Source organism: Grus americana, chromosome 1, assembly GCF_028858705.1.
Source record: "Grus americana isolate bGruAme1 chromosome 1, bGruAme1.mat, whole genome shotgun sequence".
In the NCBI taxonomy this organism is placed as follows: domain Eukaryota; kingdom Metazoa; phylum Chordata; class Aves; order Gruiformes; family Gruidae; genus Grus; species Grus americana.
In genome coordinates, this window is record NC_072852.1 from 188,844,684 (window position 1) to 188,872,556 (window position 27,873).

General features: G+C 39.3%; 1 protein-coding gene across 3 annotated transcripts; it reads right to left on the minus strand.

Moving 5' to 3' along the window:
• Positions 1 to 173: 173 nt before the first annotated feature.
• Positions 174 to 26,452, minus strand: RCBTB1 (RCC1 and BTB domain containing protein 1). 3 transcript variants are annotated; one of them, XM_054848482.1, is made up of 12 exons: positions 26,215 to 26,452; positions 19,450 to 19,620; positions 18,434 to 18,584; positions 17,775 to 17,941; positions 14,863 to 15,021; positions 13,660 to 13,767; positions 12,589 to 12,731; positions 9,904 to 10,094; positions 5,765 to 5,891; positions 5,112 to 5,263; positions 4,293 to 4,423; positions 174 to 1,142 (listed from the first exon to the last, which is right to left on the minus strand). In XM_054848482.1, exons 2-12 carry the CDS (start codon positions 19,591 to 19,593, stop codon positions 1,002 to 1,004), a joined length of 1,614 nt encoding a protein of 537 aa, XP_054704457.1. In that variant the 5' UTR covers positions 19,594 to 19,620; positions 26,215 to 26,452; the 3' UTR covers positions 174 to 1,001. The 3 variants fall into 3 exon arrangements, 2 of the variants coding, with proteins under 2 accessions (XP_054704457.1, XP_054704473.1); XR_008579997.1 differs by lacking the exon at positions 5,112 to 5,263 and having other exon boundaries at positions 1,005 to 1,142; XM_054848498.1 differs by lacking the exons at positions 174 to 1,142; positions 5,112 to 5,263 and having other exon boundaries at positions 2,512 to 4,423.
• Positions 26,453 to 27,873: the final 1,421 nt, after the last annotated feature.

Genomic DNA, 27,873 nt, shown 5'->3' on the forward strand with positions numbered 1-27,873 from the left:
GTGAAATCACAAGATTCAGTAATACATAGTCTGGGGGGTGGGTTTGGTTTGGGGTTTTGTTTGGGTTTTTTGGTTTTGTTTTTTTTTTTTTTTTTAAATAAAGCAACTTACATGCTGTATGTAACACAAAAACCCTGCAATTTTCTTCAAAGGCCAAAGAAGTTCACTAGTGAACAGGTACAAAAAAGTGAATTTTATTACATGTGGTTTAAATTTATACAACACTTAAATGCAACCCCCCCTTTCAGAACAGTGTATCCATTCCCCTCCCAGGGAACCAATGTAATCTGAAGTCACCAAAGAGGGGATTTTTTCCATTAACTGTTATAAATATTGCTTAATACACAAGTACACGTTACAACTTATATTAAGGTATACTCAAATACAGAGGTTTACTTTCAATTAGATTTGCTAGTTACCCCTTTCTTCAAAAAGTCACTTGCATAGGCTTGAAGGATATATTATTTTTGCACTCTTTCCTAAGCACCAGATACACTTGCTTAATTACACACAGCAAATGGCAAATTCATTCACAATCATGCAAATGCAGTAAGAAATATCCATGCCATTTGCTTCTCTATAATCCCAGGGAATTAATAATTTAAGTGACATCATTCAGTGGCTCAGGTTGCACTATTCTCCAACCCCAAAAAGTAAATTGAAAGTATTAACAGGTGGTGCTAGAATTGAGGTTTCCTAGGCTACAAAGGTAAGTCCTTAACACCGGCTGGCATCCTTTGCACACTTGCAGCACTTCCTCTCTGTCTGAAATCTTGAGCTGGTTCCGCCATCCAGGTTCGCTAAATGCAAGTGAGTATTTTGCTTGACATTTTAACAACAGTTCACTGAAGCACAGAAAACATTTGTTTTCACTGCGGCCTCTTACACTTTCTGGTCCAAGAGACCAGGTAACACTTGCTTTTACCCGTACAGTTATGACATCCTGTTACAACTGCAAAAAAACCAAAACCCTGCAAACACCTGTAACTTACAGCCTCATTTCAGTTCTTAAAGGCTCCACATTTACTGGCTTTAGCAATGAATTCCTTTAGCAGGGGACCATCCATTTGCCAAAATGCTGTAGTTTGTGTCACTTCCGTCAAATGATTGACACAAAACTTAAAGCAGAACTCCTCTAAGTCCTAAACAGAAAAAGAAAAAAGAAAAGACTCTTATTATCTTTGCTTCCATCACAGAAAATTACATTCAGGCACAAATGCCTGTATATATTATTTTTTTTGCAGAGAATTAGACAAACACATTAACCCAGTGGCTCTCAGTGGTTTTCCCCTCACACAGTCACTATGTAAACGCAACAGAAAATAATAATTTTACCCATATAACATGATTACAAGGGGAAAAGTAACCATAATATGTTTCTAACTATATAGCTGCAGTCACAAAGATCAGCTGTTTTCTGAGCAATATATATTTTAAGTTTTCCCACTTGAAGAGTTTCATCTGCATTCACTGACAGCTATTAAACTTAATACAAATAGGAATCTTGGGGTAATGGTATATAACCAGAACTGTGGATTAAGAAAAATCAGCTCTTTTGTTCCATAATATAAACTCAAATCTACACGTAAATTCGCCTGACTTCCTGCTTAGTTAAAGGCTTAACTAAGGCCTTGAAGCTGCATGTCACCAGGCTCAATGCAAGCATACACTAACTGGATAGTTTTAAAGCAAAGTTTATGCAGAAGGCCTTTCTGTGTGTTAGAAACAGATTTGTGTTACAAAGTATTTCACAGATGTTCCAAAAATGATTCAGAAGAAATACTGTGGCACAATACAGCATAGCAATTCTTGCAGAAAGTGGACTCTCGATATTTGAGTCTACTTGGAAGTGCCTTCAATTTAATGATTAGAAAAGCCTTACAACCATCATTGTGCCCACATGATGTCAGAGAGAAAGGATGTTTAAAAAAAAAAAAAAGAACCAAGACACAGCTGTCGTCAATACAAGGTTGACCACAGACTGCTTTCCACTCAGATTATTCGTTTCCAACTTCTCTTTTGAGGAGGAAATCTACTCTTGGTGGCACAGATCTAAGCTGCTATAAGGAGGATGCTGCAGCCCTTACAAAATGGCAACTCCTCACTCTGTTCTAAGTTCTTTATTAGAAGTTTGCAGAACTAGTACTTTATACATGAGAACACAATCTTCATTAGCTGCTCAGCAGACTGGGCGCTACAGTAAGGCCTAACAAATTTGCAGAGCTCTTTAAGCCACATGAGGTATGAAAGACTGATTAATATTAATGTTTTCACTTGAGGTCAATACTGAAAGCTAGAGCAACTGTGTGCCAGTGCAAGTTCTTGACACAACAATAATATAAAAATATATCCTGGCCTAAAACCAGGCATTCTGAAGCTGCAGATCTTGACTTGTGTGGCATCTGTGCAACAAAAAAAGACAAGCTTATTAGAACTGAACACTGATGGTTTTCTTTTTTAAAACAACAGAATGAACTAGCATTTTAAACAAAATTACATCATACACATTACAATATTTTGCACTGCTTTATTAAAAAATTCATATTCCAAGTCAATGCAACAGAATCATACAATAAACAGAAATATTGTAGTATTAGTAAGTAACTTTGAATAAAGTTCTGTATAAAAAAAGGTTGAATTTCATTTGTAGATGGATGCGTTCCCAGCAAACTATAATTAATATAGACTTAAGTGAATAAAGGCACAAGGTATATCCCACGATTATTTTAAAAGCTACAATAAAAAGCCAGACCTGACCTAATTCTAGCCACTTCAATTCAGTCAGTCACCAAAAGAAATAAAGTATAGCAGAGTTTCATGTCATGGAGGTATTTTAAATTAGCGAAGCAGCTTCTTTTAACTGTTGTCTTGCAGATGCACAATCCCTTGAATGAACTACATCACTCAAGCAATTTCAAGCCCCCATCTAGCATTACTACAAGTAAAAATCACTTTTTACGAAAAGCCAACCCCTCAGTGTCACCCATTCTCTCCTTGATGTAGCACTTAAGCCTACTGTTCTAACTTCACTTCTAACTTCATTTAGCTAGTGAGGTACAGCCAAGGCATAGTAACTGGATTTCTTCTACCCTTTATGAGCTGAATCAATCACATACTGAAGACCCATCCTGCAAAAAATCTTTTAAGGCTAAAGTATGGAAATCTTCCTATTTTCCATGAACTCCCACCAAAGAAATCATTATTCACAGTAGAGCTGAAGCGACAATTCAGACACTAACACAGCCCTTTGGGTAAGGTATATCAAACAAGCAACATGCTACAAGGCTCTGAAGTAAGTTAGGGCATCTGCATGCCAATTGCTGGATATCAAGTACAAGAAAAAGCAATGAGTTGATTTACTGAGTACCAAAACTGCTTTATAAGCATAAGTAGCAGGTTAAAAATTAACCAATTGCAAAGTTGCAAACATGATGCACGGATACTATGCTGAACACAAATAGCCGAAGCAAGTCCAGGAATACTTCCTGATTCATGTAGCAGCATGTTAGTTATCTAGTAGTGAAATCAGATATGATGCAGTAGGGAAGTTTCACTAGCCTTCCCCCCTTTTCACACAGTTTCTCTGTCATCAAAATTTATTAGGCCCATAAAGCAGTTCTCCTTCCATTTCATTAGCATACTATGAAGACTGGAATTTTATTTGACTGTAGCTAAACAAAACAAACAAAAAAAAGCCAACAAAACTCCACTTCACCAAACAAAAAACCCAAATGCACTCAATCCCCAAACCTACCACCATATGACATCACACACACCACACAACCTTACAAATAAGTAACTTAAGGACTACAAGACTGCTTTTCAAAATGTTATGTGTTTCGCTTTGTATTTAAACCTTTCCCTTGTTTCAGAGTTAGTGTTTTCATCCTCAGAAAGTTTTTGTTACAGTTTCCCCCTCCCAGAAACAGTAATTCATGAAGCTTCGCACAGCATCATAACCTTTTACCATAAAATTAAGCAATGCAAGCATTTACAGATACTAAGTCTCCACCTGTGACTTAAGTAATCTTTAGATATCTACGTACTAGGTTCACCTTCCCGGTAGTGGTTTATGGGGAAAGAAGAAAGAAAAAAAAAAAAGAAGAAAATATCTCTCTCATTGCAAATACAGTTTTTAGAAGTCCAACATTCTCAAATTCTGAAAATGGCAAATAGTATTATCTGATAGTAAGCAAGATAGAGTTTATATGAAAATATAACTAGCTGCTTTTCTCCATAGTTTAAGTCAGAAAGCAGCCACCTATTTAAGAGATTGAAGTTCAGAAGTTTACCTCTGCATCATATCTGACAGCAGCAGAGAGCAATGAAAATGCATTTTCGACAGTAATTCCTCTCTTGATAATGTGTTGACACAGTTTTTTCAGTCTATTTTCACAGTACGAAGTAGCCAAATCCAGAAGTCCTGCAATTATAACACCATCATATTAGTCAGTTGTAACGATCTCTTTTCTTTCAAGAAGTTAATGCTCCTGGGGTACAGTTTGCATCTGTATTCTGTATGCAATGTTCTGTATGTCTACAACATGCTTTTTGCAAGTAGGTCACTACTCAGAAAAACGTACTTTACCACTACACAGGAAGAAAGGCTTTTTACTACCTCAATCCTGTTAATCTCTGTAAATATGCAAGCTGTTCCACTGATTTGCATACCTGATTACAAGAGTAGAACAGTCACAAACAGGCACCACAACATAAGCAAAAAAGCTACCACTATAAAAATCTGTGCTCGGATCTTGAATTACAGCTTGTTCTTTGCTCTGCTGTCCAAGTTTCCCCTATTAGATCTACTGAGATTCTTTCATATTATCCTAAACAATAATTGACTCAATTTAGTAAAATATGCAAGTATTTCAACTCAGAGAAACAGTTTCTCTCTCGACCTTGAAAAAATTGCTCATAGTTTATTTCTAAATATGCACCTCTTTTGCTGTAGTAAGTTTGCTACAACAGTATTTTAAAGACAGCTTAATTAATCACCAGTAAAATGCACTGTAGGCTAGACTACAAGCCTATATTAATACACTTATTCTGCATCCCATCTCAGTTTTTCTGGATGCTGCTTTCTAACATAATTGGACCATAAGCAATACCTATTGCATCTTCAGGCGGAAGGTCAACACTGTCTGTATACAAGTACTCAAGAAAGGCACGATACACAGGATAAGAAAATTGGTCTATTTCTATCACTTCCTTCATATCCTCATTCCAGTATGACTGGAACATGGTTCTGAAGTGTTCACACCTAAGAGACAAAGACATCATCTGGAACACTATTATATGAACACGTGAACGTTACATTACAGTCCCCCTAAAATACGTATTTGTGAACATTGCAGAGTGTACCAAATATTTTATCATACCCCATCACAGCCAGTGGTCCACATTTTGGTTCTTAATACTGTGGGCATTGTTAAACTTGTGCATCAAGATAAAACTCTTACTTGATCTCTGCTACAGAACCATCTGTTTATACATTGTAATCAGACCCACTTAACAGAGTTTATTATCCTGGAAACAACAAATAGGCATAGTGAAAATTGAATACGGATTATTTTAAGAAAGAGTTGAACACGGACCATTTTAGGACAGAGTTTTGATTCAACTCCTTTTACAATCACTTCATTTAAAGTGATTATGGATACACAGATATTACAGGTTTAGGGGTCCCTCACTACCCCTTACTTTCCCCCCCCCCCTTAGATGTGATACTGTATAAACAAGAGCTGTGAAATGTGACCACTACCTGATTTTCAGAACAGCTTTATGGACATGGATGTATTTTCCATCCACACGGAACTTTAGGTCTGAGGTTTCTAGGCTGTCAAACTCTTTCTTCAGAGATTCTGCTACTGTTAAAAAGTCTTCATGCTCTACAGAAACAATTTTAAAACAAACAAAACAAGCACGTTAAGCATCTTAAACAGAACACATACATCACTAAACAAAGCTAGCAGCTCAGCTAAGAGCATGTCAAGGAAAATAGGTCAGTACTAGGGCTCCATTGGCTTAAGGGATGAAATGGGAAGAATGAATTAATCCAATACCATTTCCTGTTGGAAAGGACTGCTCCACAACAGTTACAGGCAGCAGTGGTCAGCAGTACCTGGAGAACTTCCTTTCTCATTCTCCGCCTGGGCACCACCCAAGAAATTGCCAGTGTCCTGACAGCTCAGTGCGAGTGCTGGGTCGCCTCAGCTCTGCCAACTGCAAACTAGTCTCTGCAGCTAACCTCCAAACTGCTGGCAATGGGTGTCTACAGCATCACCTGCAACTTACTTGAGACACAGTGTACAGTATTTTGGCCGCACTGACACAGTGTGATCTGAGCCTAAATAGTAAAAAAACATGTCACCAGTTGGCCACTTTTTTGTACTGGCAGATTGGATATAGCCTGCAGGTTGTCTGTTAAGGTCTTTGCCAGGACTTACTAATGTGAACTATCACTGACACCATTATATTCAGTTTATTAGTCAGTTATGACAACACAAAATCCAACAGCAGTGCTGCTGAAGAGGAGAAACTGTAGCAAGAACATGGTATCTACTACCAAGGACATAGGACTTCAGCAATTTTGGAAGTGGATTAAAGCTGAGATATCACAGCTCTTTGACAGTTCTTTATATTGAGGCCTATGGCACTGGTCCCACAGAGGTCCCATTCTCTGTCTCTAGAAATCATACAAGAGTTGCAGCACAAGTTGGCCTAAGGCTTGTGGTAAAGCAACAGCTCTGAAGTTTTAGAAAACCTAATTTAACCCACTATTTGAAGCTTCTGTTGATGCATCTTAAAAGTGTGGTTCAAAACGTGGCTTCTGAGAAGCAAAGTATGGAAAAGAAAAATAAGTGGATTTCCACTATAATGGGATGTGGTCTCCTGCATCCCACAGGACTGCATATTGTTCATCCATATACAATCCACAGACTACTCTTCATCATTAAGGACAGCTAAATTAGTTGGTTTTTAAAAAGAAATACTGCTATAATGAACTGCTGTAACAGACAAGTTGTTTTTGTGCCACAAAAGACCATACACTCCTCCAGTTTACATGGATCATCCAAAGAACCTGCATCTCATCAGGGCTAATTAAATCATGCTCCAATCCCCCTCCATTTGCTCATGTGATTTTTTTCTAGGTCATCAGCTTAGCTTAAGCTATGCAGTAGATCAACTTTCACTCCAAATATCTTAAGTTCGTTCCTCAAAAAAGGCTGCAGATTTGTACTTCACCACAGCCAATCATAGAATCACAGAATGGTTTGGGTTGGAAAGGACCTCAAAGATCATCTAGTTCCAACTCCCCCTGCCATGGGCAGGGACACCCTCCACTACACCACGTTGCCCAAAGCCCCATCCAACCTGGCCTTGAACACTTCCAGGGAGGGGGCAGCCACAACCTCTCTGGGCAACCTGTTCCAGTGCCTCACCACCCTCACAGTGAAGAATTTCTTCCTAATATCTAAGTGTACCCTCTTTCAGTTTAAAGCCATTGCCCTTGTCCTGTCACTACACTCCCTCATAAACAGTCCCTCTCCAGCTTTCCAGTAGGCCCCCTTCAGGTACTGGAAAGCTGCAATTAGATCTCCCCAGAGCCTTCTCCTCTCCAGGCTGAACAATCCCAACTCTCTCAGCCTGTCCTCATAGGAGAGGTGCTCCAGCCCTCTGATCAGCTTCGTGGCCCTCCTCTGGACTCGCTCCAACAGCTCCATGTCTCTCCTGTACTGGGGCCCCCAGAGCTGGATGCAGTACTCCAGGTGGGGTCTCACAAGAGCAGAGTAGAGGGGCAGGATCACCTCCCTTGACCTGCTGGTCACACCTCTTTTGATGCAGCACAAGACACGGTTGGCTTTCTGGGCTGCAAGCGCACACTGCCGGCTCATGTTGAGCTTCTCATCAATCAATACCCCCAAGTCCTTCTCCTCAGAGCTGCTTTCAATCCATTCCTTGCCCAGCCTATAGTCATGCTTGGGATTGCGCCGACCCATGTGCAGGACCTTGCACTTGGCCTTGTTGAACTTAATGTGGTTCACACAGGCCCACCTCTCCAGCCTGTCAAGGTCCCTCTGGATGGCATCCCTTCCCTCCAGTGTGTTGACCACACCACACAGCTTGGTGTCATCGGCAAACTTGCTGAGGGTGCACTCGATAGTGCACCCTGAGTGACTGATTCATTTTTTGGCAGAGCCATCATAACAAAGTAGAACAATAACCTTTATGCAGAGTTAGCTCTCACTAAGGGGAAAAAAACCCACACAAAAAATATAAAAAGAAAAAAAAGGGGTTTTTTTAACCTATATGAATAAAAAAGGTGGGAAAGGAAAAAATGCATATGGAAAATGGAGATTAAAAATGTCCTCAGAATTTATGCTTTGATTTAAATATTCAGTAAGTAGGATTATCAGAACAGGGGAAGAACCCCCAAAGGCTAAGAGGAATTAAAATGCAGGTAAAAAAATTCAAATATCACGTTTTACTCAGTCTGGGAATACTTCAAAAGAAAAAAAAAAAAAACAAAAAAACCCCCCAAAAAACCAACCAAAACCAAAAAATATCAAGAACTTGAAAGGTACTGAAACTGGGGAGATGTCACTTGAACAGCCTTCACTATTAGCAAAAGGCAACAGACCTGGACAACCATCAGACCTCTACAGAGGGCAAGACTAGCACATATCGCAGAAGATTAGAGAACAGAGAAAGTGAGAAGTGGGATAAAACAAGACTTGGATTTACTCAGAGGCAGATCACTAGAAGCTAATCTTCTCTCTCTTTAGTAAAACTATTCAGTTTTCCTGTATAGACAAGATGCTGTTATCTGGACCTCTATAAATGTGGTAACATGCTAAATAAGAAGTTAAGATGGAGAAGCTGGGTTAAGACATGGAAAGATAAAGTTTGAGTTTGGAAAAAAGTTACTTAGGATGTGACCCCTCCCCAAAACCAATTTTGTACAGGGACTAACAAAATTAGGATCTGTTGTCAATATGAAAACAGATTAGATCTCCTAAATGATCTTGAGAACTGAAGTGACAGATATAAGATGAAAACATCATGTTTTGAACATGAAAACATCTTCATGTTTTCAGGGAAGTGCAAGCTATTTGGGGTCAAATAAGAATTAGCAGCATGTGAATCAAAAATAATCAAGAAGAAAGGCTTGAGCTTATTTGCTGGTGACAGAGACTGCATGCATCCCAAAGTGTAATCCAAGGCAGTATAAGAAGAGAGAGTTCCAACAGAGAAAACAATTACATTAGGGTCTTGTTATACAGGGACTATTATTTACAAGTCTGCCTGCCTTTTGGGAAAGTCAAACTAAATCAAGTTGAGAGAAATCATCTCACAAAATGAAAACTTTAAATTACATTACTTTACTTTCCTAACATGAAACGTAGGAGAGAGATTTGCTCCTGCATATTCCTATTTGGAAGGGTATATACTAAGGAGGGAAAGCTAGAGGCAACATTTATAATACGAAGTTGTTAGACACCAAAGTAACAAGCATCAGGAGCAGACTTCCAAGTAGGAATAGTTTTGAGAGAAAACAAAGTTATGTTTAATGATCCAGGAGTCCTCCCCAGTCAAGCTGGAGCTCAAACAATACAAATGTAGGAAATGCACAATATTCACAGCGCAATGGTAAAACAGGGATGTCTCCAGATGTATACCAGCAATCAATCTTGTTAACCCTATTCTGAATCCTTAGCTGCTGAAGTAGACTCGTTTCTTCAGAAGGAAAAAAAAAAAGCTAGCTAAAAGAGCTAGTTTTAATTGGTGGTTCTCCTTAACGCACAAACCATCGTGCCATGGAAGTGGTATCCTGTACTAATCACCAGAAATGTACACAGAGATTATAGCACTGGCTGCCACATCAGAGCTTGTTCTCACCTACTGACAGAAGACGCCACATAACGGCAGGGGTAGCAAAGCAAGCAAACACATCGTCAGTGCAGGCAAAGTGAGTGAGGTGGGGAAGGATCACTGACTGCCCACGGCATTGACCCCACATGTACACCTGGCCGCTCTGGGTCTTGGCAGCTGACGTGTGAGCAGAGTGACAGGCTGCAATCTCCACAACCCTGCAAACAGAAGAAACCTTGTAAGATACTTACAGGTACAGAATCAGGCGACTTTCCAAATGCCTCACCAAAACAACAGCCAACCAAACTATGCATCTACACTCCTGTACTTCTTTCTTTGTCCTGCATGAATATGATACTGTTTGAATGGATCAATATTTTAAAACGGCAATGACATTTTCAGATTGCTTGTAGATTTTACTATAATCAGATATTGCTTTAATTTGAGGAGAGGTAAATACATGAACTTAACTCTACATTCTTGAAGAGCTATGATTGTTTTTTAAATAAAGTCTACATAGTATTTTCACCCACCTTGCATACTTCATTAAAATATTAGAGCTGCTGATGCACACTTATCTATTCTGTTCTCCCATTGCTCATGCAATCCCTGTCTTAATATCTGAAACATTACAAGAACTGAGAAGAATGATCCTTCCATTTAAAGGATAACAAGGACATTTCCAGTGTCTCTGTTCACATGATAAGCAAAAACCAGGAGAAGTTTGAGCATTAGCTCAAAATAAAATCTACACTTCCCTGTTTTTTCTCCATGCTAAAAATGCATCAGAGGATTTCATGCTGTTGTGCCAGAGACAGATCAACTGGGATAAACAAATGTCTTTTCAAGCAGACTAAGAATATACATATAAAAATGTTTATTCCTTTACAGAACAATATCCATGAAGACTTAGCTTTTTGGACTAAAAGCTTTGTTAGCACAAAGCCCACAGTTTAATTGCAAAAATTATTTCAAGATAAAACACAGGAAGAGTCTACAATCACTTTCAGTACAGGTATCGACAATTTCTGGCAGATAAAAGACTAATGGTTGTTTTACACCGTTAGCAACTTATGAACCTCTATGCAACTGAGATCTTTAAGCACCTCTGCATGAGGCATCATAAAGTAATTATTTTAGGGACAACTTATAGTACACATACAGTATAACATGTTAAGCATATACTTAACATCAAAATTCAAGAAGCTGACCTTCATAACTGTTCCTCCAAGCTAACACAAAATAAAGTCTAAAAGTTCCTTACAAGCTATATGTACAATATTCTTCAAGACAGCATCAAATGCCACCTCCTAAGGAACTGTCAGCAGCATTACATATAAATGACAAAAGAGTTATATAAATGATAGGCCCAGGAAAAGCAGCATTAGTATGCTTCATGGGAAATGACAGCTCACCCACTTACAGCACAGTTTCCAAGGGAGCCAAGTCAAGCAAGATGAGTAAGTTCAAGTGATTTATCTCTCCCTTAGACTCCAAGCAGAAGTTTTATATTTTCTCCCTCCTTTAGTCATTGAAGAAATGTCAGTTTTATTATAATTCCATGCTTGAGTTCACATACAATTCTAAATGCAACAGTTCCTCCTAGTTCACTCAAGAAATAAATCGCTAAGAAAACAAAGGTGATCTATTTGCAAACATACACATTTCTCTTCCAGAGCCTTTTTAAAGAATATTTCATTTTGCTTTGCTAGTGTCAGTTCCTTCACAGACAAGCCAGCCTCACCTCAGTGGTTTCTACTGCGATGGTTCCTTCTTCTTTCCCCTTACCCATTTTTAAGCTCTTAAATAATCTCAGTGTTCTGCAGTTTTTAATTTAATGTTAAGTGTGAGAAACAGGAAAAAATAGGAATGACTTCCCAGAAAGACAGTTTGGAAATGGAGGAGAAAAAACAACCACAAGTGTTTCCTAGTTAAGAGGAGATTACAAGTTAAGAGATTTACAAGTTAAGGGATTTATAGACTAAGAGGTTTCCAAACTGAGGTACATTAATCTGTAGGTATACACATGGGTCCAGAGAATGGGACTGAGGTCGAAGTTTGTAGATGAACAGCAGAAGAGCCATCCCAAATATGAGGATGACAAGGGTGCTGAAAGAGGGTGGACAAGGATTAGGGTTATTCTTTTATGAGTTTAGGAAGCTAAGAAGCTACTACTGACTGGTACCACTAATAAAAAATAGTATTATCTGCCATTAGCTCTAGCAACCTTACAAATCAAGTTCTGTTTTCATGGTTAGCTATTGTCAGCCTTTCAGAAAATTGTTTTTTCCTCACATGTCAGTTCCTACAAAGGTAGTGTTTCCTTTCCCCTCCATTTATTTGTTTTTCGGTTGGGTTTGGTTGGTTGGTTGTTTAATGTAGGCCTCAATACAGCTTAAAAGCTTGGCTCATTGATTTCATAGCTCCAAATTTTTAATCAAAGGAACCATATTTAGAATAGCCTAACACTTAAGTCATTCATTATCTTTCAGTATCAGGTAAATACAAAGTATGTTTACTTTCAAGAATTATTACAGATAGCAAAGAGGACTCAGTCTATAGTAAACAGTAAGTTACCATCCTTTCCTATGCTTTCAACATTAGCGAGAGAAAAACAATCCACCAAGCCCTAAACATGCATGCTCCCAGTGCTAGAGACTGCATAACACATGCTCAGACTTATCAATCCAGAAACAGCTTCAGCAAGATTACCTTTCTTTTTCCATCATGATCTGCACCGGGCTTAGCTGGTTACTTTTATTGCCAGTTCCCAGCTGCCCATAAGTGTTAGCTCCCCAGGCATAGAGCAAACCCTCATCTGTTAGTGCTAGTGTGTGCGCATAGCCACAGGCAATCTGTAAGTAAATGTATAAGCATTACTACTAAACAAAACAAAGATGAGAAACAAAATTATCGCACACATTACCTTTGTCTAGCTGATGTTAAATATCTCAGGCATTCTTCATTTAGCACTACAATGTTTTATTTCTCAGTACTTAAAGCTAACACAAAATACATTAACTGTAAGTACTGGAAAAGTCCCAACTTCATTAGTGTTCATTGGTTACTCCTTAACAATTTACTGCACTTTTGCAAAGTCTCCCTAGCTTTTACTTGCTTTCAGTTGCAGACTCTTCACACGCAGAACAACGAACTTCATCATCACGTCTTGCAGCTCTGAAATGCTTTCAGAATTTGGTATTTTGAATACTATACAAACTATGAGAGCTGCAGTTCAACAGCCAGCAACCGCTCCACCCAAGTTAATCACATGAATCTCCACAGAACCTTACTAAAAACCCAGGAAATCCCAATTTTTAGTTTTATTCTTCAGTTAGGAAAAAAAAAAAAAAAAGAAAGAAAAAACCCACCCACCCTAAACAAGACCCAACCACCAATCAAACCCACAACTCATTTTCCCTCTCCCCTCACTTCTGAAGAGCTAATTAAAATACTAATATAGAATATAATTTGAACATCTTGTTCTCCTTCATTTCTTGCCTTTGCCTAGCGCATTTCATTCATTCAGCTTTGTTACAAAGATGCAATTTGTATCTATAGCATAATTTCCTTATAGTTACACTAGCTAACTTTAAACCATTCAGAACATTTACAAAAGCAAGTATTTTAGCACACACTTGCACTTTTTATAAGCCTAATATAATTTATAGGAGCAAAATAAATTCCATATTTGAACTGTGAAATCTAGAAGCAGATTCCAAAGATGCAGTTTTAGCAGATGCTAGAAACATGAATGCGTTTTCGTTTCCATGTTAGACATACCTGGAGTACACACAGACCATGTAACGCTGCCACTCTGCATGGTGTTAGTTGATTGCCATTGTTTCCAAGACCTAGCTGACCATTACCATTGTAACCCCAGCCATAAACCTGATTGCAAAAGGAGAACAAAATTAAGTCACTCCTCTGTAGAAGTATAGAACATTTAAGATTTAGTACCAAGCACAAGTCAAAAAAGTACATCTTATTAAAAAACTGTATGCTATTTCAAGAACAATATAGAGAAGGCTGAAAGATATTAAATATACTGCAATGACCGACTGCATTCAACTTTTCAATCCTCCATTTACTTTTTAAAGAAGCTTTCTAAAATATATATGTCTTTGAAGTACTAGGAATTTTGCAATAAACTTACAATAGACCAAAATCTCTCCCGTAGTGTCAATGTTTTCGTTGACTTTTACACCTTCCTTTCTCCTTATTACTTTTTCTTTTTTTAAAGAAAACAAGAAATTAGTTATTCTGATCAGCTGATTAGCTATTGGATTAGTTTAAACTCAAGTCTCCAGTTTAGCTCTAATTTTTCCTTTAGTTTTGTTATGGCAGACACATCAAGACAGAAGTATGTACAACGAAAACTCAACAAATCTCAACCTCAGGGACTTTTACAGTCCCTCCAGTCACAAAGAAATGCTATGCTTCAAGTTTGGTGAAGTGTAGTAAAAATTGAGGTTACAGTTCATACCTAGAAGCAAGATAGTACCATAAACTTATGTGAAACGGAACAGTTGCACAATACTAGGGCAATGTTCAAAAGCTTGGTTTGGTTTTCTTGCTGGCAATTAAGCAATGAACCAGGATCAGTCAGCATATTCTTGCAGAAAGATTAACTATTTAATTGTGTTCGCTTTCAAAAAAAATCTAATTAAGACATATGGTAAACAATCTATTGAAGTAAGGAAGACAGACATGCTTAATATAACTGTTCAAATTCTTGCAGTTGCAGACTCAGTAAGAATTATGTTCCAATACAGTCTTTCCCATAAGAAGGAATGTTTAAAGAATGTTTAAAGTATCTCCAGTTAATTGCAGTTTTCCTTAAATTAGTCTCACAGAAGTCATCAATATAACTCTATCAGCATTACTCTAACTTGAGCACTCCGTGTCAGCATTTCTCCGTGTTTAGACATTAACCGCGTAAGTTTGGGTAATAGAGAGAGAACGTGAGAATGCAGCAATGCTTACCTCACCATTGTTTACTACAGCCATGGAGGAGGTCTGACCACAAGCAATGCCAACTACCATTTTGCCCTGTAAACAGTTCGAAACTCTGCGAGGAGTTGGCTGGTTTGCTGTAGATCCAGATCCAACTTGACCACAGTTATTATAGCCCCAAGCGTACAGCTGTCATAAAAACAAACAAACAAGAAACTGCACTTTAAGCCTTAATAATAGTAATGATAGTAATAAATTATAATCTTACTGTAGTCAGCATCAGACTGGATAAGCTATCCTATTTAATGACCTAAAAAGCTTAAAATTAATTTTCAACAGCTGAAAATTATGAACAGCAATAGGACTGATCTAGCAAATATGAATATAGCACTGTTTTTGGCTTCTTGCTACTGAACCAGAGCATCTGACCACAAGAGAAAACAAAAAGAACATATTTTTATATTAAATATAAGTCAGACTATAAGACAAAGAGCATAGTGAGTAGACTGTCTTTATACTTTCATGATGTTGGAAAAAGGAATGCAAGCCAGAATGTTATTTGTTTTCCAGACAAGCTGTACTCCCCAATTTACAGCTTTTTAGTTTTCTTTATAGAACTCAAAACCAGGTTATTGCTGCACACTCATCATACATCTTTTATATCTTTCAAGAGCCTTGAAAGGAGATGGTTTTGTCAGCCAATGTTTCACAGTAGCAAAACTCTGTTACACAATGACATTGAGAAAAAACCACTATCTCTGACAGTTCAAAGTTTGCCAGTGGCAAGCTAATAATAAGACCGAAAAACATTTATTCTTTTCATCTACAAGTCTAGAAGACAGGGAAGTAGTTTGCTATTAAAAAACCATATTTACAGCTTTGTATTTTGAGTTCCTTCATTTTTTATTATGTGCATACACACCCATAGCTTGGCATAAAACTATTTCTCATATTTCATCGTCTGGTGCTTCACCCAGTTAAAAAGTGTGTCCTCTTGGAAATACACAGCCACAGATGTGCTAGTCAGTAAAAGCACACTGACAGAGATACCCTAATGTGAATTCTGCACATCCTTTGGTGCCAGAAGCTGCCTGTTTACTGTGACACCAAACCAAAAGTCAGTCATTAGAAACAAACACCTCTGCCGTCATCACCAAAAAAATAAAAAAAACCTACCCCCCAAAAAAACCCAAAACACACCAACCAAAAATACACCCACCAAAGACAAGAACAAAAAAAACCTCTCACCCACCAACACAACTCATTTACTGTGTATAATATGAACAAAAGAAAGCATTACTCCTTTGCTTTTTGTTACTTGTATTTGCTGGATCTTTGATTCCTACTAGATATTTGAAGATGCTATATAAAGTATCTTAATTTCAAGAACATGGAAAAAAATTAAGGTAGAGAATCTCAGACGGTAGATCAAAATGCCAAAGAGCTAATCAGTTTCCTTTCTCAGAGAAGCATGAATATCTGCAGTCCTTTAAGTCTACCATTAAGATTTTTTTTTAAGATTTGCACTGCATTAAAATTGCACTGAATCAACTGTACAAATCAATTATGCCAATTATTTCCACAAATGCTTCCAATTTCAATGCCTCTCTGACACTCCAGATATATCAAGTCACAAGGGGGTTTGCAGCCAAATATTTCTGTAAATAAAACTCTCCTTAACACATTTCGCTGCTTTCAGTATAATCAATTCTGGTACAGATAAAACCTCAGAGTACATGTAGACTAAGCTACTCAAGGTACGCTAGGGATGGATTTATAGTCTATTAGCTAGCCACAATGGCCAGTGAGCTGCAAATATCAACTCCATGGTAAATACAAAGAAACTTCCCCACTTCCACTGAGATTTCAAGCATGTTAATGTTTATTAGAAGAGGCAGCATGGCCATCACAGGCAGCTAGCACACAGCAGCGGACACCACTAGTTTAACTAATACATGAACACCCTTGCCTTCCCGCATGCAAACCAGATTTTATAGATTAACCAAGTCAAATGTGACAGCATGAAGATCTTTCCTAAGCGCAGGCTCTCCTTTCAAATACAACACAGACCACTTTAATTAATACAATGTATCTTTCCTACCCTCAAAATACTATTTGCTACTTTGTATTACTGTTGCACTATGACTCCATACTGAATCATAACACAGGCTCAGATTACCAGGATGGAGAGCGCTGTAGTTTCCATTTTCATTGTCAGGAAAGTTTTAAAATTAGAACTCTTCTTTTGTTAAAGCAGAGATGAAAACAGGTTTTCCTCCATGCAGTAACATGCAACTCAAATCAGATACCCACACACCAGTCAAATCTGACTAACTGGAAACTAATTGTACATGTTTCCCATGACACATAGCCTTAAGCCATGTCAACAAAGAGCATAAAGGAGACTTGGATATAAACCAAGTGCTCTTTCATTAGCTACGCACAAAGGTATTCAGAGGTGTGCAGAGCAACATTCTTTCACAGTACCAGTGTGGAAATCACCAAGACTACAAGAAACAGACTAAAGGCTAACCAATGAACACAAACAATTCAGTATACCTTTTAAATAACAGAATTGCAAGCAAATAACAATGTTACATTTTGCACCTCACATCATTCTTTCACCTCTAAGTGGCACAGCTTTCTAGTCTCATCTCTGTGAGACATACAACAAATAAAAGTCAGAAAAGCTTACTAGCCTTTTATTCCCTTGTTTTTGTGGTTGGGTTCTGGGTATGGTGGGGGTTTTTGTTGGCGGGAATTTTTTTTGGAGTTCTTTTCAAGTCTGCTCTGAAGAAAAGGACACCCTAGTTTGAAGCAGCAGGAGAAAAGGTTATGTTGTTAACTGCACTGTAGAGAAAGAGAGAACTTCAGACAGCAAAGTCACCTGCACTATTCACTTCAAGAAGGAGATTAAGAGGTTTGAACAGGTTTCAACTTACATCCCCATCAAATGACAGCGCCATGGAATGATGAGAGCCACAAGCTACTTCCACCACCTTCTTTAATAACAGATTTGTGCAAACTTGAACAGGACTAATGCCCTGATTGGTTGTGCCGTTCCCAAGCTGGCTGTAACCATTATGGCCCCAAGCATACACTTCACCATCTGCAAAAATATTTAAGTTTGTGATTAAAAACCACCAAAAATACCAAGGAAGTTAAGATAGATAGATTGAATTCTAAGAAATTAGCAAATGCCAAGATGAAAGTAAAAGGACATTAACAAATAGTGAAATTACTACAAGAATCATCTGTATACTAAAAAAACATGTACTTTGTATACAACTATTTTATACACATATATCACAGTATAGCCTCTAGATTTATTGTGGAAGTACTTATGCAGTTTCATGTAAGACCAAGGATGTCATAAAGGATAGAGTAAAACTCTACAGTTGCAACATAATGGAAGTGTAACGGAAACTTACTTTACCTATTACAGAACACATTTAGTTCCACTTAAGACCAATGAGAACCCCTTAGTGTACATTAACCAATTAACAAGTTAATACAATTACATCTTAATCCATTCTTGTTAAATGCAAGTGGAACTTAAAATCTGTAACTTATGCTTCTATACTAAATGTTAATTTTCTACCTTCAGTACAAAGTACAACATGGGGTCCGCTTCCATAACTGAGATTGGAAATCTTCTTTCCACATAAGGCTTCTAATTTCTTTGGTACTATTGTACTCTGATTATCTCCAGTTCCCAAACAATTATTGCAATTCAGTCCAAAAACAAATACCTGAAAAACAGAGGAATACTCATTTCAAGTGATTCATAGGCAGGTATGCACAGATGTGGTAATATCCAGGTCTTCATAAAGACAGACATAAGGACAGAGTTTTGCCATGGAGTCTCAAAGGCTGGAGACTTCCCTCATGGAAGTTAACAAGCTCAAGAGTCAACATGGGGACATTTTGGAAGTTAACTGATGAGTGAATGCCTCAGATCTGTCCAGCCCTGTAAGCTAGGCTTCTCATTTGCAGGAACTTTACTATAAAAAGTATTGAAGTGTAAAAGTGGAAGACACCACTGTCCTTTAAAAGCAGTTTGTAAAAAGCAGCCACAGCTGCACTGTGAGAGGTCCATCCTACAGACAGCTTTGATAGGACTTGGAGGGGGGGCGGAAGGGGAGCAGAATGTTACTCTACCCGGTCTTACAAGAAACCCTCCCAATAATACATCCCAGAACATCTGGCTTCTTTTCTTACAGCAGCACAATACTAACTCACATTAAGTTTCTGAATCATTAAAATCCAGAGATAATCTTCTGCTGTATTGTTACTTAGCAAGCCATAACCTCATTTTATGTTTTCATACCTGGAGTATTTGCACTTAATTTCAAGCTACCACAACTTCTTTTGAATTCTGACCAGCTTCAAAAGTGCACTTAATCCATCCTGGCCTTTGCCATTTTTAAGTTTTCTAAATACTCACTCTATATTGCCCCCATACAAGACTAAAAAAAATTACGAGTTACATTCAATACGTTTTGAAATATTCAAATCTCATACAAAGTTTTTGAGAAGCTATTAATTTACAAGTATTCAGTGGACTCTAAAAACAACTGATTGTAGAGTATATGTTCCACTTTATTACAGCCTTACCTCATCGTTGTGTGTTATGTATATAGCTTCATTGGCTGATGTACCAAATACGCATGCTTTCCGAATAGACGCTATTTCTTGAGGTGACAGTAAGGTGAATATTGGCCATTTGCCTACATCCACCATGATGCTGCTGTGTGTCATGACGTTTTTACAAACAAGACGAAATTGCTGTAATAAAACCAAAACTTATTAAAAGTGTATTATGCACTTTCATCAACAGGCAATAAGATAATTTCCTTTAAATGAGAGAAAAAGACACATGTTGTGGCTCTGAAAGTATAACAATCTATTCTATATAAAATATGTAATTGTATTTCCATGTATTAAGGTAAACAAATAGCAGGTCACTGGTAGGACATTGGGAGAACAGATCTTTTCTTAACAAGATATTTAAGTAAACTGTAGTCAGTATAATTGAACATCTGCTGTTCTACAAGCAAACTTATTAAAAACGTGTGATCTAGGAAATACCCACTAGTGGCAAAGTGGATTTCTGAGGGCATTTTCAGAGGGAATCAGTTGGAACTCCCATTTATAAAATTATCACTCATGAAATATTTTTGTAGTCTAACAACTTATATATGCCATGTAAGCAAGCTGTTGGATGTATATGTGAAACCTGTGAAAAAAAAAAATAAAGCTGGGGCTGTTGAGCATATGACCTAAATCCGCCACCCTTGTGTAAATGAAAGCTGTTATTATGGTCAAAAACTATTTGTGAGAGCACAACAGCATGAGATAAACTCATGAGTTTGTACAATTAAGCAGTGAAACACATCAGAGAAAAGTGATTATGTGAAATTCTCATAATCTGTTACTTAGAAACAAGCTAGACCATATTAAAACCTGGAAACATGACTGGGTATAGACACGGTCTGTCAATGAACACAGATGTATACAATCCATCCTTCTACAATGCTCCTTTTTGTCAGTTTCCTCAGGGCAATTGCACCAGCTCAAGAACAAAGCTGACAGTCAAACCTACAGAGCTTATTTAGGCCTTCAACCCTGCACATGAAAACTGTAATGTTGCTCATACCCTGAAGGGATTTTGCCACTGACAATCTATGATCTATGCTCAGGGGTATCAGCAAGTTTTGTGGTTTTGTGGAATCTGAAAAGCACTAGGCGGACAATTCCACAGAATGTCAGTGACGTGATACAAATCACAATAAACCATTTAAAAAAAAAAAAAAAAAAGGCAGCTAAGGAGTCATTAAATGACTAAGAAACACAGTCTCTATCCAGATGCCACCTTCTCGTCCAGATTTAGTTCTTTCCTTTTCATTTGTTTGCTCCAGTCCTGTCCCATCCCCTTATTCTTTGCTCTGCTGCTTTCAAGCCAGGCTGCTTCTTGATGATGCCTGGGTATCAGATACGGACAACACTGAGAACACAAGAGAGCCTCTTTCCCTTGCTTCTGATGCTTGGTTCTCAAAACTGTGCTGACAACCAAGACATGGCTTCAGAAAGCTATTCAAGACGAGCAGTGAATCCTAAAATAGTGCAGATATTTTTTGGAAGGACAGGGTTTATTATTATTTTTAAAAAGTTTGAGAAACACTGAGCATACAAAAAAAAAAACCCAACCCAACATAAAACCCAGACTTGTCTCCTTATCAAATTTTGTAACCTTGCTGCAATAAACCCAGCCCCGCTCCATAGCTCTCTCACTAAGAGCCTGACTTCACTCTACATTTCACATTTGAACTAGGTCTTTAAAACACCTGAAGTCTCCAGATGGCACATTCATAATAGATGTATTTGCAGAATAGCTTTTGAAAGCCTACCTGATGCCAAGACCACAGCATATTCTACACAGCTAAACAGATTTGAATGCATTTAAGCCTTCTTAATTTCTAGTCCAGTTACAAACTCAGGCTAGTTAGCTGCTAAGATTTGTTACCTCACTTTGGCAAATCTTTTAACGTATGGCACTATCAATCAACTAAAAGGAGATAGCAATGACTTGTTCTTTTGAGCAGACCAAGTAATTGTACCTTCTGACTTCACCTATTTAATTTGCCTCATATAATATACAATTGGCAAGGCATAAACATGTCATAAACTGGACATTAAGAAAAATATTTTCTTCACTGGAGTTCTTTTCAACACATCCTGTCAATTTAAGACATGAAGACAAAGTTATTTTGATGGAGAATGTCCTAGTAAATTAACAAGAGAACGTATTCTACTCTAAAAGTAACCAGTTTAAAATGTGCTCCTTTATCTCTCCCTTTCAGAACTTTGCACTAGGTCTTTAATCTGCTTGGCTTATTTTCCACTACTGTATGACTCAGTTAACCACTCCTCTTTGGTAAAACCTTTCCAAGCACTTCCAAAACCTGTGGAATTACACTGCATTTCCCATACCTCAAAGCTCAACTAGATATCTTGTCAGACAAGCTAATACCAGTAGATAAAAGAAAAGCTTTCAAGCACACAAGACTTTCCAGATTGAAGACACGAGCAATGAACTCCATCTACAGATGAAGAACCTTACAATTTCTGACAGATGTAACACTGCTTTATCTAAACCAATGATGTATAGATCCAATTTCAACTGTTACTATAATCCTACAAAGTTATTTCAAAGGTTTTCCCCAAAAGGTTTTTAATGACAACTCATCTGCCACTGGTACGTTAGTTTCTTTAATAAATCTCAATCCTAAAGTCTCTCTAGGTATAGCAACAAAAATCCTTAAAAACAAAATGGAGCAAACAAAAAAAAACCCCACCTTTTGCCTTTTACATAATATGTACTGTTTCTCCCCACACACACTTTTTGTCTCCTCTACAAATATTGTCCTTAGATGCTGCCATTTGCTGGAGTACCTGCCATCATTCAGTTGCAACATTTTTACAATAGCAACAGCAGCTATTTTTGTTTAAGATTATGTCTAAATGAATGAAATAACATACATATCTGAAAGTTCTGGGGTTTATACATGGACTATCATTCTTAGCTTTAACTGTGCATAGAAAGCTGTTTTAACTACTTATTCTCCATTTTCCACAGAAAACAAATGCCCAACCTAAGCATAAGCACCACCTTTTTCCTCTCTAAAGATGGATTCCTTAACAACCTTAACCACTTTCCTAATTTTCCAATAAAAGTTCTAGTTGCCACAGGAAGGGAAAAAAAGATCTACAGTGGGGAAAAAAGTATTTGGGGAGTATATATTTATATATAGTACTGTAAGTGGAGATGTCAGTAAATTAACTCAGTATTGTTAAAACAGAAACCAAATTAATTTTAGTATCCTCTAAGACGTACTGCATACTTTCCAAAAGGGTAGACAGGCTGCAATATTGTGATTGACCTCTCACACCAATCACACTCAAACTTCACCCTAGCACAACATTTGTCTGAATATGGGGGGGAAGGCGTGTGCAGAGTTTGTTCTGGGCAAACCCTTGCAATGAAAGGCTGATCTAGGAGACTTCAGTCGTGTCACTGCAAGCAGTTGCACAAAGAAACACAGCGTCCTTCACTCACCCTTCCTGTACTGCATCAAGAGAGCTAAGATTATTGTTTACTTCTCCTGATAATCACGCAGAGGCCTGGACCCCACTACATTACATACTATGCAACAACTGCACCTTAACTGAAAGTTTATAAGTGCAATGTAGTAGCAAATGTACCAGATGGAGTCCAAAGTAATGAAGCTATTTTAATCTGTATGCAAATAGCTGTCTCAATATATTAGCTTTCAAGCTATTTATATTTTGTATTCAACATGGCAGCAGCAGTTCTAAGGAGTATCTGTCACATATCAACATCTAGATTTTAAGTTAATTGCAATTAAAAACCTCATGAGTATAAAAGTCATAAGCTTAAACTTGGTGTTCTGGTAGATAGTTGCTTTTAGAAACACTGTATGTCACTGCTTTTAACTGTCTTTTCATTTCTGCTGCATGATACAATGATAAACAACTATACACCATATAGCTTTATTTCTACCGCAGAACTAACCAGCAGAGGGAGCTTATATCAACAATACCTCTTCTAACCATTTTGACATCTTTGTATACTGATATTGTTGGATAATTTCAAACAGGAACAGAAACAATGATGACTGAATTTCAGTGAGGCTAAAAATAAGCAAGAAAGGATAACTTGTAGAGGAGGAAACTAAACTGGCCACATACTGTGATAAAAAGAAATTGAACTCCGTGCGGTCACTAACAGGGAAAAATCCAGATCTGCTCACAATTAAAAGCTTTCAGAGACAAAAGTCTTTCAAAAATTCCATGCTCAACTGCTGCCTACACATTCAACTTCTCACTCACTAGTTTGCTTTCTAAAGAAACAGCGTGCAGGCTGATTCTGAGTGATACATGCAGGCAAACATGAATCCCTGCCATAAAAAAAAAAAAAAAAAAAAAGACAGTGTTTCTCTAAAATCATTACAAAATGTTTTGTTACAAGTTTTACAGAGTTTATAGTTCAGCTAAACAAATCCATGCAGGAGAGAACAATGGCCTAACACAACAATCCTACTGGGAAAACAGTACCAATTGTAATCACAACAAAAAAACTATAGTTAACTCCTCAAAGATTATCCCCCCTTATTTTTAAAGGCTATTTGAACACAACTGCATGTTTGTTTGTTTCACTCTTTCCTCAGGCTCCAATGCTGCAGTTTATTCTAGCTGGGCAGACTTACTCTTGCACAGAAAGAATCTGCAGGCTCAGGCCTTCGTTTCTGTAATTTATTTTAGCTGGGCAGACTTACTCTTGCACAGAAAGAATCTGCAGGCTCAGGCCTTCGTTTCTGTAATTTATTCTAGCTGGGCAGACTTACTCTTGCACAGAAAGAATCTGCAGGCTCAGGCCTTCGTTTCTGTAATTCCCATAGACAATGAGGAAACAGCAACGAGAACATAAAAGCTGGGATATCTGCCTTCAGAACAACATGAAATGGCTGGCACACTTGGTCCTTTTTTAATTTTAAGTACACCTCAACCAAGAGATAGTCAAATCCTAGACATAACACTAATGTTCCCCATGTTTTCTCCAGTTTACGTTTGGCTTTTTAATCTCATATTTCAGTATTGAGAAAGAACAGGGAAACAATACATACTATTGACATTAATCTGATGCATGAACCAAGTGATTTTATTGTGGCTTTCTCCCTGCCAACAAAAAGATATTGCACCCCTTAAAATAACGTGCCTTAACTTACTTTCCTTAGGCCTTACATAAGGCAAGATTTCTATGACAAAATCTGCATGTTCAAAACTCTACATGATTTATTTTTGGATGTCTTTTACGACCAATACAGGGAAAGAAAAACTTACTAAGAACTGACAACCAGACCTCCTATTTACTTTGAGTAACCAGCTGAGATACAATCAAGCAAAAAACACCATGTACATGAATACCATTGAACATAAGACTGTTTTAGCCACAGGAAAAAACCCTTAGTAGGATGACAGTCATCCACCCACCACAACAAAACTGTAATTATAATCACAGTATTCCTTCTTTTTCTTTTTCTAAGCTGAGCCATTACTGCAACTTATTGAAGCCATTCACTCAGGACATGTAAACATGTTCAAGTGACTTACAGCTGGGGTATAGAAAAACACATATATCATACTAATTCTTGTTTAGTCTTACGTGCTTGACAAGTAGAACATCTGTGTTTAGATAACATAGGCCTGTGATAGACTCAGAGGCACCCTATCGAACATGCTTGAGATTCCTGCCCTGCTGTGGGAAAGATCAAAGCACAGTGGTAAACTATGTCTGTGTGAATCCCTGATATACAGGCAAAAACTGCAGGTTTGGCCATCCTCAAGCAAGGACCGAGCGCCGTGGTGCCTGTGTTACCACTTGTGTGCCTGGGTGCTGCTTCAGGGATCCCCCGGTCTGCAAGGTAACGAAAATAAATTTACTTTTTGCTTTTAATCTGTGGTTTTGTGGTTGTTCCTGCGTCCTGCCTGTGTCACCTCACACAGGCTCTAAAGAATTATTGCATCTTCCAAATGCTGTTTTTCCCAAAAAACTTTGTGCTCCAAGTACATTTCCATTTATGATATTTCATACCTTTTTCTCATAACCCCACCCCTAGTTTAAATGATTAAAGTCCATTTTACCTTTCATCAGTAGATGATAACATCCTTTCTGAAAGAGGTCACTTAAACTGTCTAAAATAGAACTCTGAAAGTTCCTTTAAAAAAAGTAAATATTCCTTCAATATCTAATTTAGAATAACTGTATTAAAACCTGAATAAACACTAATTATTCATGTAAACCCCTGTGAAGAAAAAAAAAAAAATTAAGAGCCCTTCTTTTTCCGTAAGCTAGATCTCAGCCTTCAGGAAGCAGACAACAAAGGGAAGGATGAACTGAAACACCATGCATCAGAAAAAAACTAAGAACATACTGTGAGCTATGCCAAGCAGGAAGAGAGACTTTCAGACAGCTGTGTGGGAGAAAATTCACAGACGGGCCAAGAGAAAGCTTCGGCAATTCACCCCCAGTCAAGCGCTGTTTACGTGAGAAGGACCCTTTCCTCCTCCGGATGGGTACCACCAGCCTTACACACCCCCACCGGGGTCTCCGCGGTGACCTCCGTCCAGCCGTTCCCCACCGCCGACAGCCCCCGCCCACGCCAAACCGCAGCCCTCACAGCGCCCTAACGGAAACGCAAAGAGCGGGAGAAGCCCGCAGCTTCACGCAGGGGACGACCAGCCTGGCGACAGCGGGCCGCCGACCTGGCCACGCACGCTACCGCGCCAAGCGCTTCTCACCCGGTCGCTGCGACATTCCCCGGCAGGCTCCCTGCGGCCCCTCCGCCCGGCGGGCTGGGCGCTCCCGCTGCCTCCAAGGTGCCACCACGCCGGGGCGAGCGGTCCTCGTTAGAGCCGCTGCCGTTATGGCTGTTAGGACCGTTACGGCCGTTAGGCACCTGTCCCACCGCGCGCGCCGCCCGTCAAGGTGCCGAAGGGGTGCGCAGTGCGCGCCAGCACCACGCACGTGACAGCGGCGGGCCGGGAAAGAGGCGGGGCTGAGGCGGGGGGGGTGGGCGGAGAAGCGCGTCACGTGACACCAAGCCTCAGGAGGACCCCCTCCCGCTTGACCGTTCGCGCGCGCCGTCACGTGGCCGACGGTAGGTGGATCTCCCACCCCTTTCCTCACCGCCTATTGGACGCTGTAAGCGCGGGCACGTGACCCCTCCCCGTTCTCTCGGCGCCCCGAGGTGCCGTTCCTCTAGCGCGGGGTGGCCGCTGGGGCGTCTTCGGGTCCCGCCGTGAGGGGGGAGCGGGTGGCGCCCGGGCCTGCCCCGAGAGCTCACGGATCCCTCTTGACGCCTCAGCTGCGGCTCCTGCCTTGGCACAGCCTCCCCCTGCCTCGGCTGGCGTCCCCGCAGGCATCACCTTGAGGGCGCTCAGACGCGCCCGGGGGCTTGTCCCGTCCCGTCCCGTCGCGGGCTCGTGTGAGGCCTTGGGGCGGGTCTCCGTGGCCGAGCGGGCCCAGAGAACAGCTCCGCGGATTGGTTTCGCTGTGAGGGGTCGCGGCGGGGGCAGGATGGCGGGCACGGCCCTTTTCTGCCCCCTCATCCTTCACTGGCGGAAAGCCGAGGTGAGGCTGCAACCAGCCCAGGCTTCCTGCCTTGGTCACAATCAGGCAGAATCTCCCAGGGCTATGGCAGGATCCGTGCTGGTTATACTTAAGGCTAGCGTCTGTAATGTCTGAAACCAGCTGGTTCCTACAGATAGTGTTAGCGGTGTTCTGGTACAGTCACGTAAAGACTTCTCACCATTCAGAGGTTTTTAGCCAGTATATACGTACCTGTTAGAACTTAGCATTGATGTAATCTTGTCTCTTCACAGTTCTGGCTGTCTATACCTACAGATCAAGTAGGAGACAGAGCTGTGGGGGAGGATCCAGGAAAGGGAGGATTGTAGACTAGCCCTCCCAAGAGAGCTCTTTTGTTACACAAAGTTGTTACCAGGAAATGGCTTCCGCTTTTCTTAAAAATGACTGTGCACAGGGTCAGAAGGTAGCTGGAGTTTGCAGTGAGTGGGGAACTGATCAATCTGAAACGTAAAGCAGTAGGGTAGAGCCCATGGGAAATATCAATCTATCTTTGGGGGTGGGTCAACTTAGGAGAAAGCTGTTTAAAGAAGAAATTCTAATGAAAAGAAAAATCAATTTCAGTACCCAGGAATCAAGTGTGGATGGGTGGTTGCTCTTAGGGAATCAGTGATGCTGAAGAAATTCTGCCTTGGAATATGAGGCAAGGAAAGCACAGCAGTAGGTCCAGGGTAAAAAGAGATTTTCCCTGCCAAGTTCCTGCTTACTGCACTGTTGAGTGACTAGCTGGCATCAGGAAGGCACTGCTGAATAGGTTGTGCAAATTCTGGAGCAACAAAAAGAGAAGGCATAAACAAAAATATGTGGAAAAG

What these genes read in the sequence shown, in the direction of transcription:
- RCBTB1 (XM_054848482.1), bottom strand. Translation starts at nt 19,593, where the DNA reads ATGACACACAGCAGCATCATGGTGGATGTAGGCAAATGGCCAATATTC. An exon ending in TGTTGTACTTTGTACTGAAG is followed by an intron (nt 17,942 to 18,433) that starts GTAGAAAATTAA and finishes ATATTTTTGCAG; the next exon opens with ATGGTGAAGTGTATGCTTGG. An exon ending in ATCATGATGGAAAAAGAAAG is followed by an intron (nt 10,095 to 12,588) that starts GTAATCTTGCTG and finishes TTCTGTTTGCAG; the next exon opens with GGTTGTGGAGATTGCAGCCT.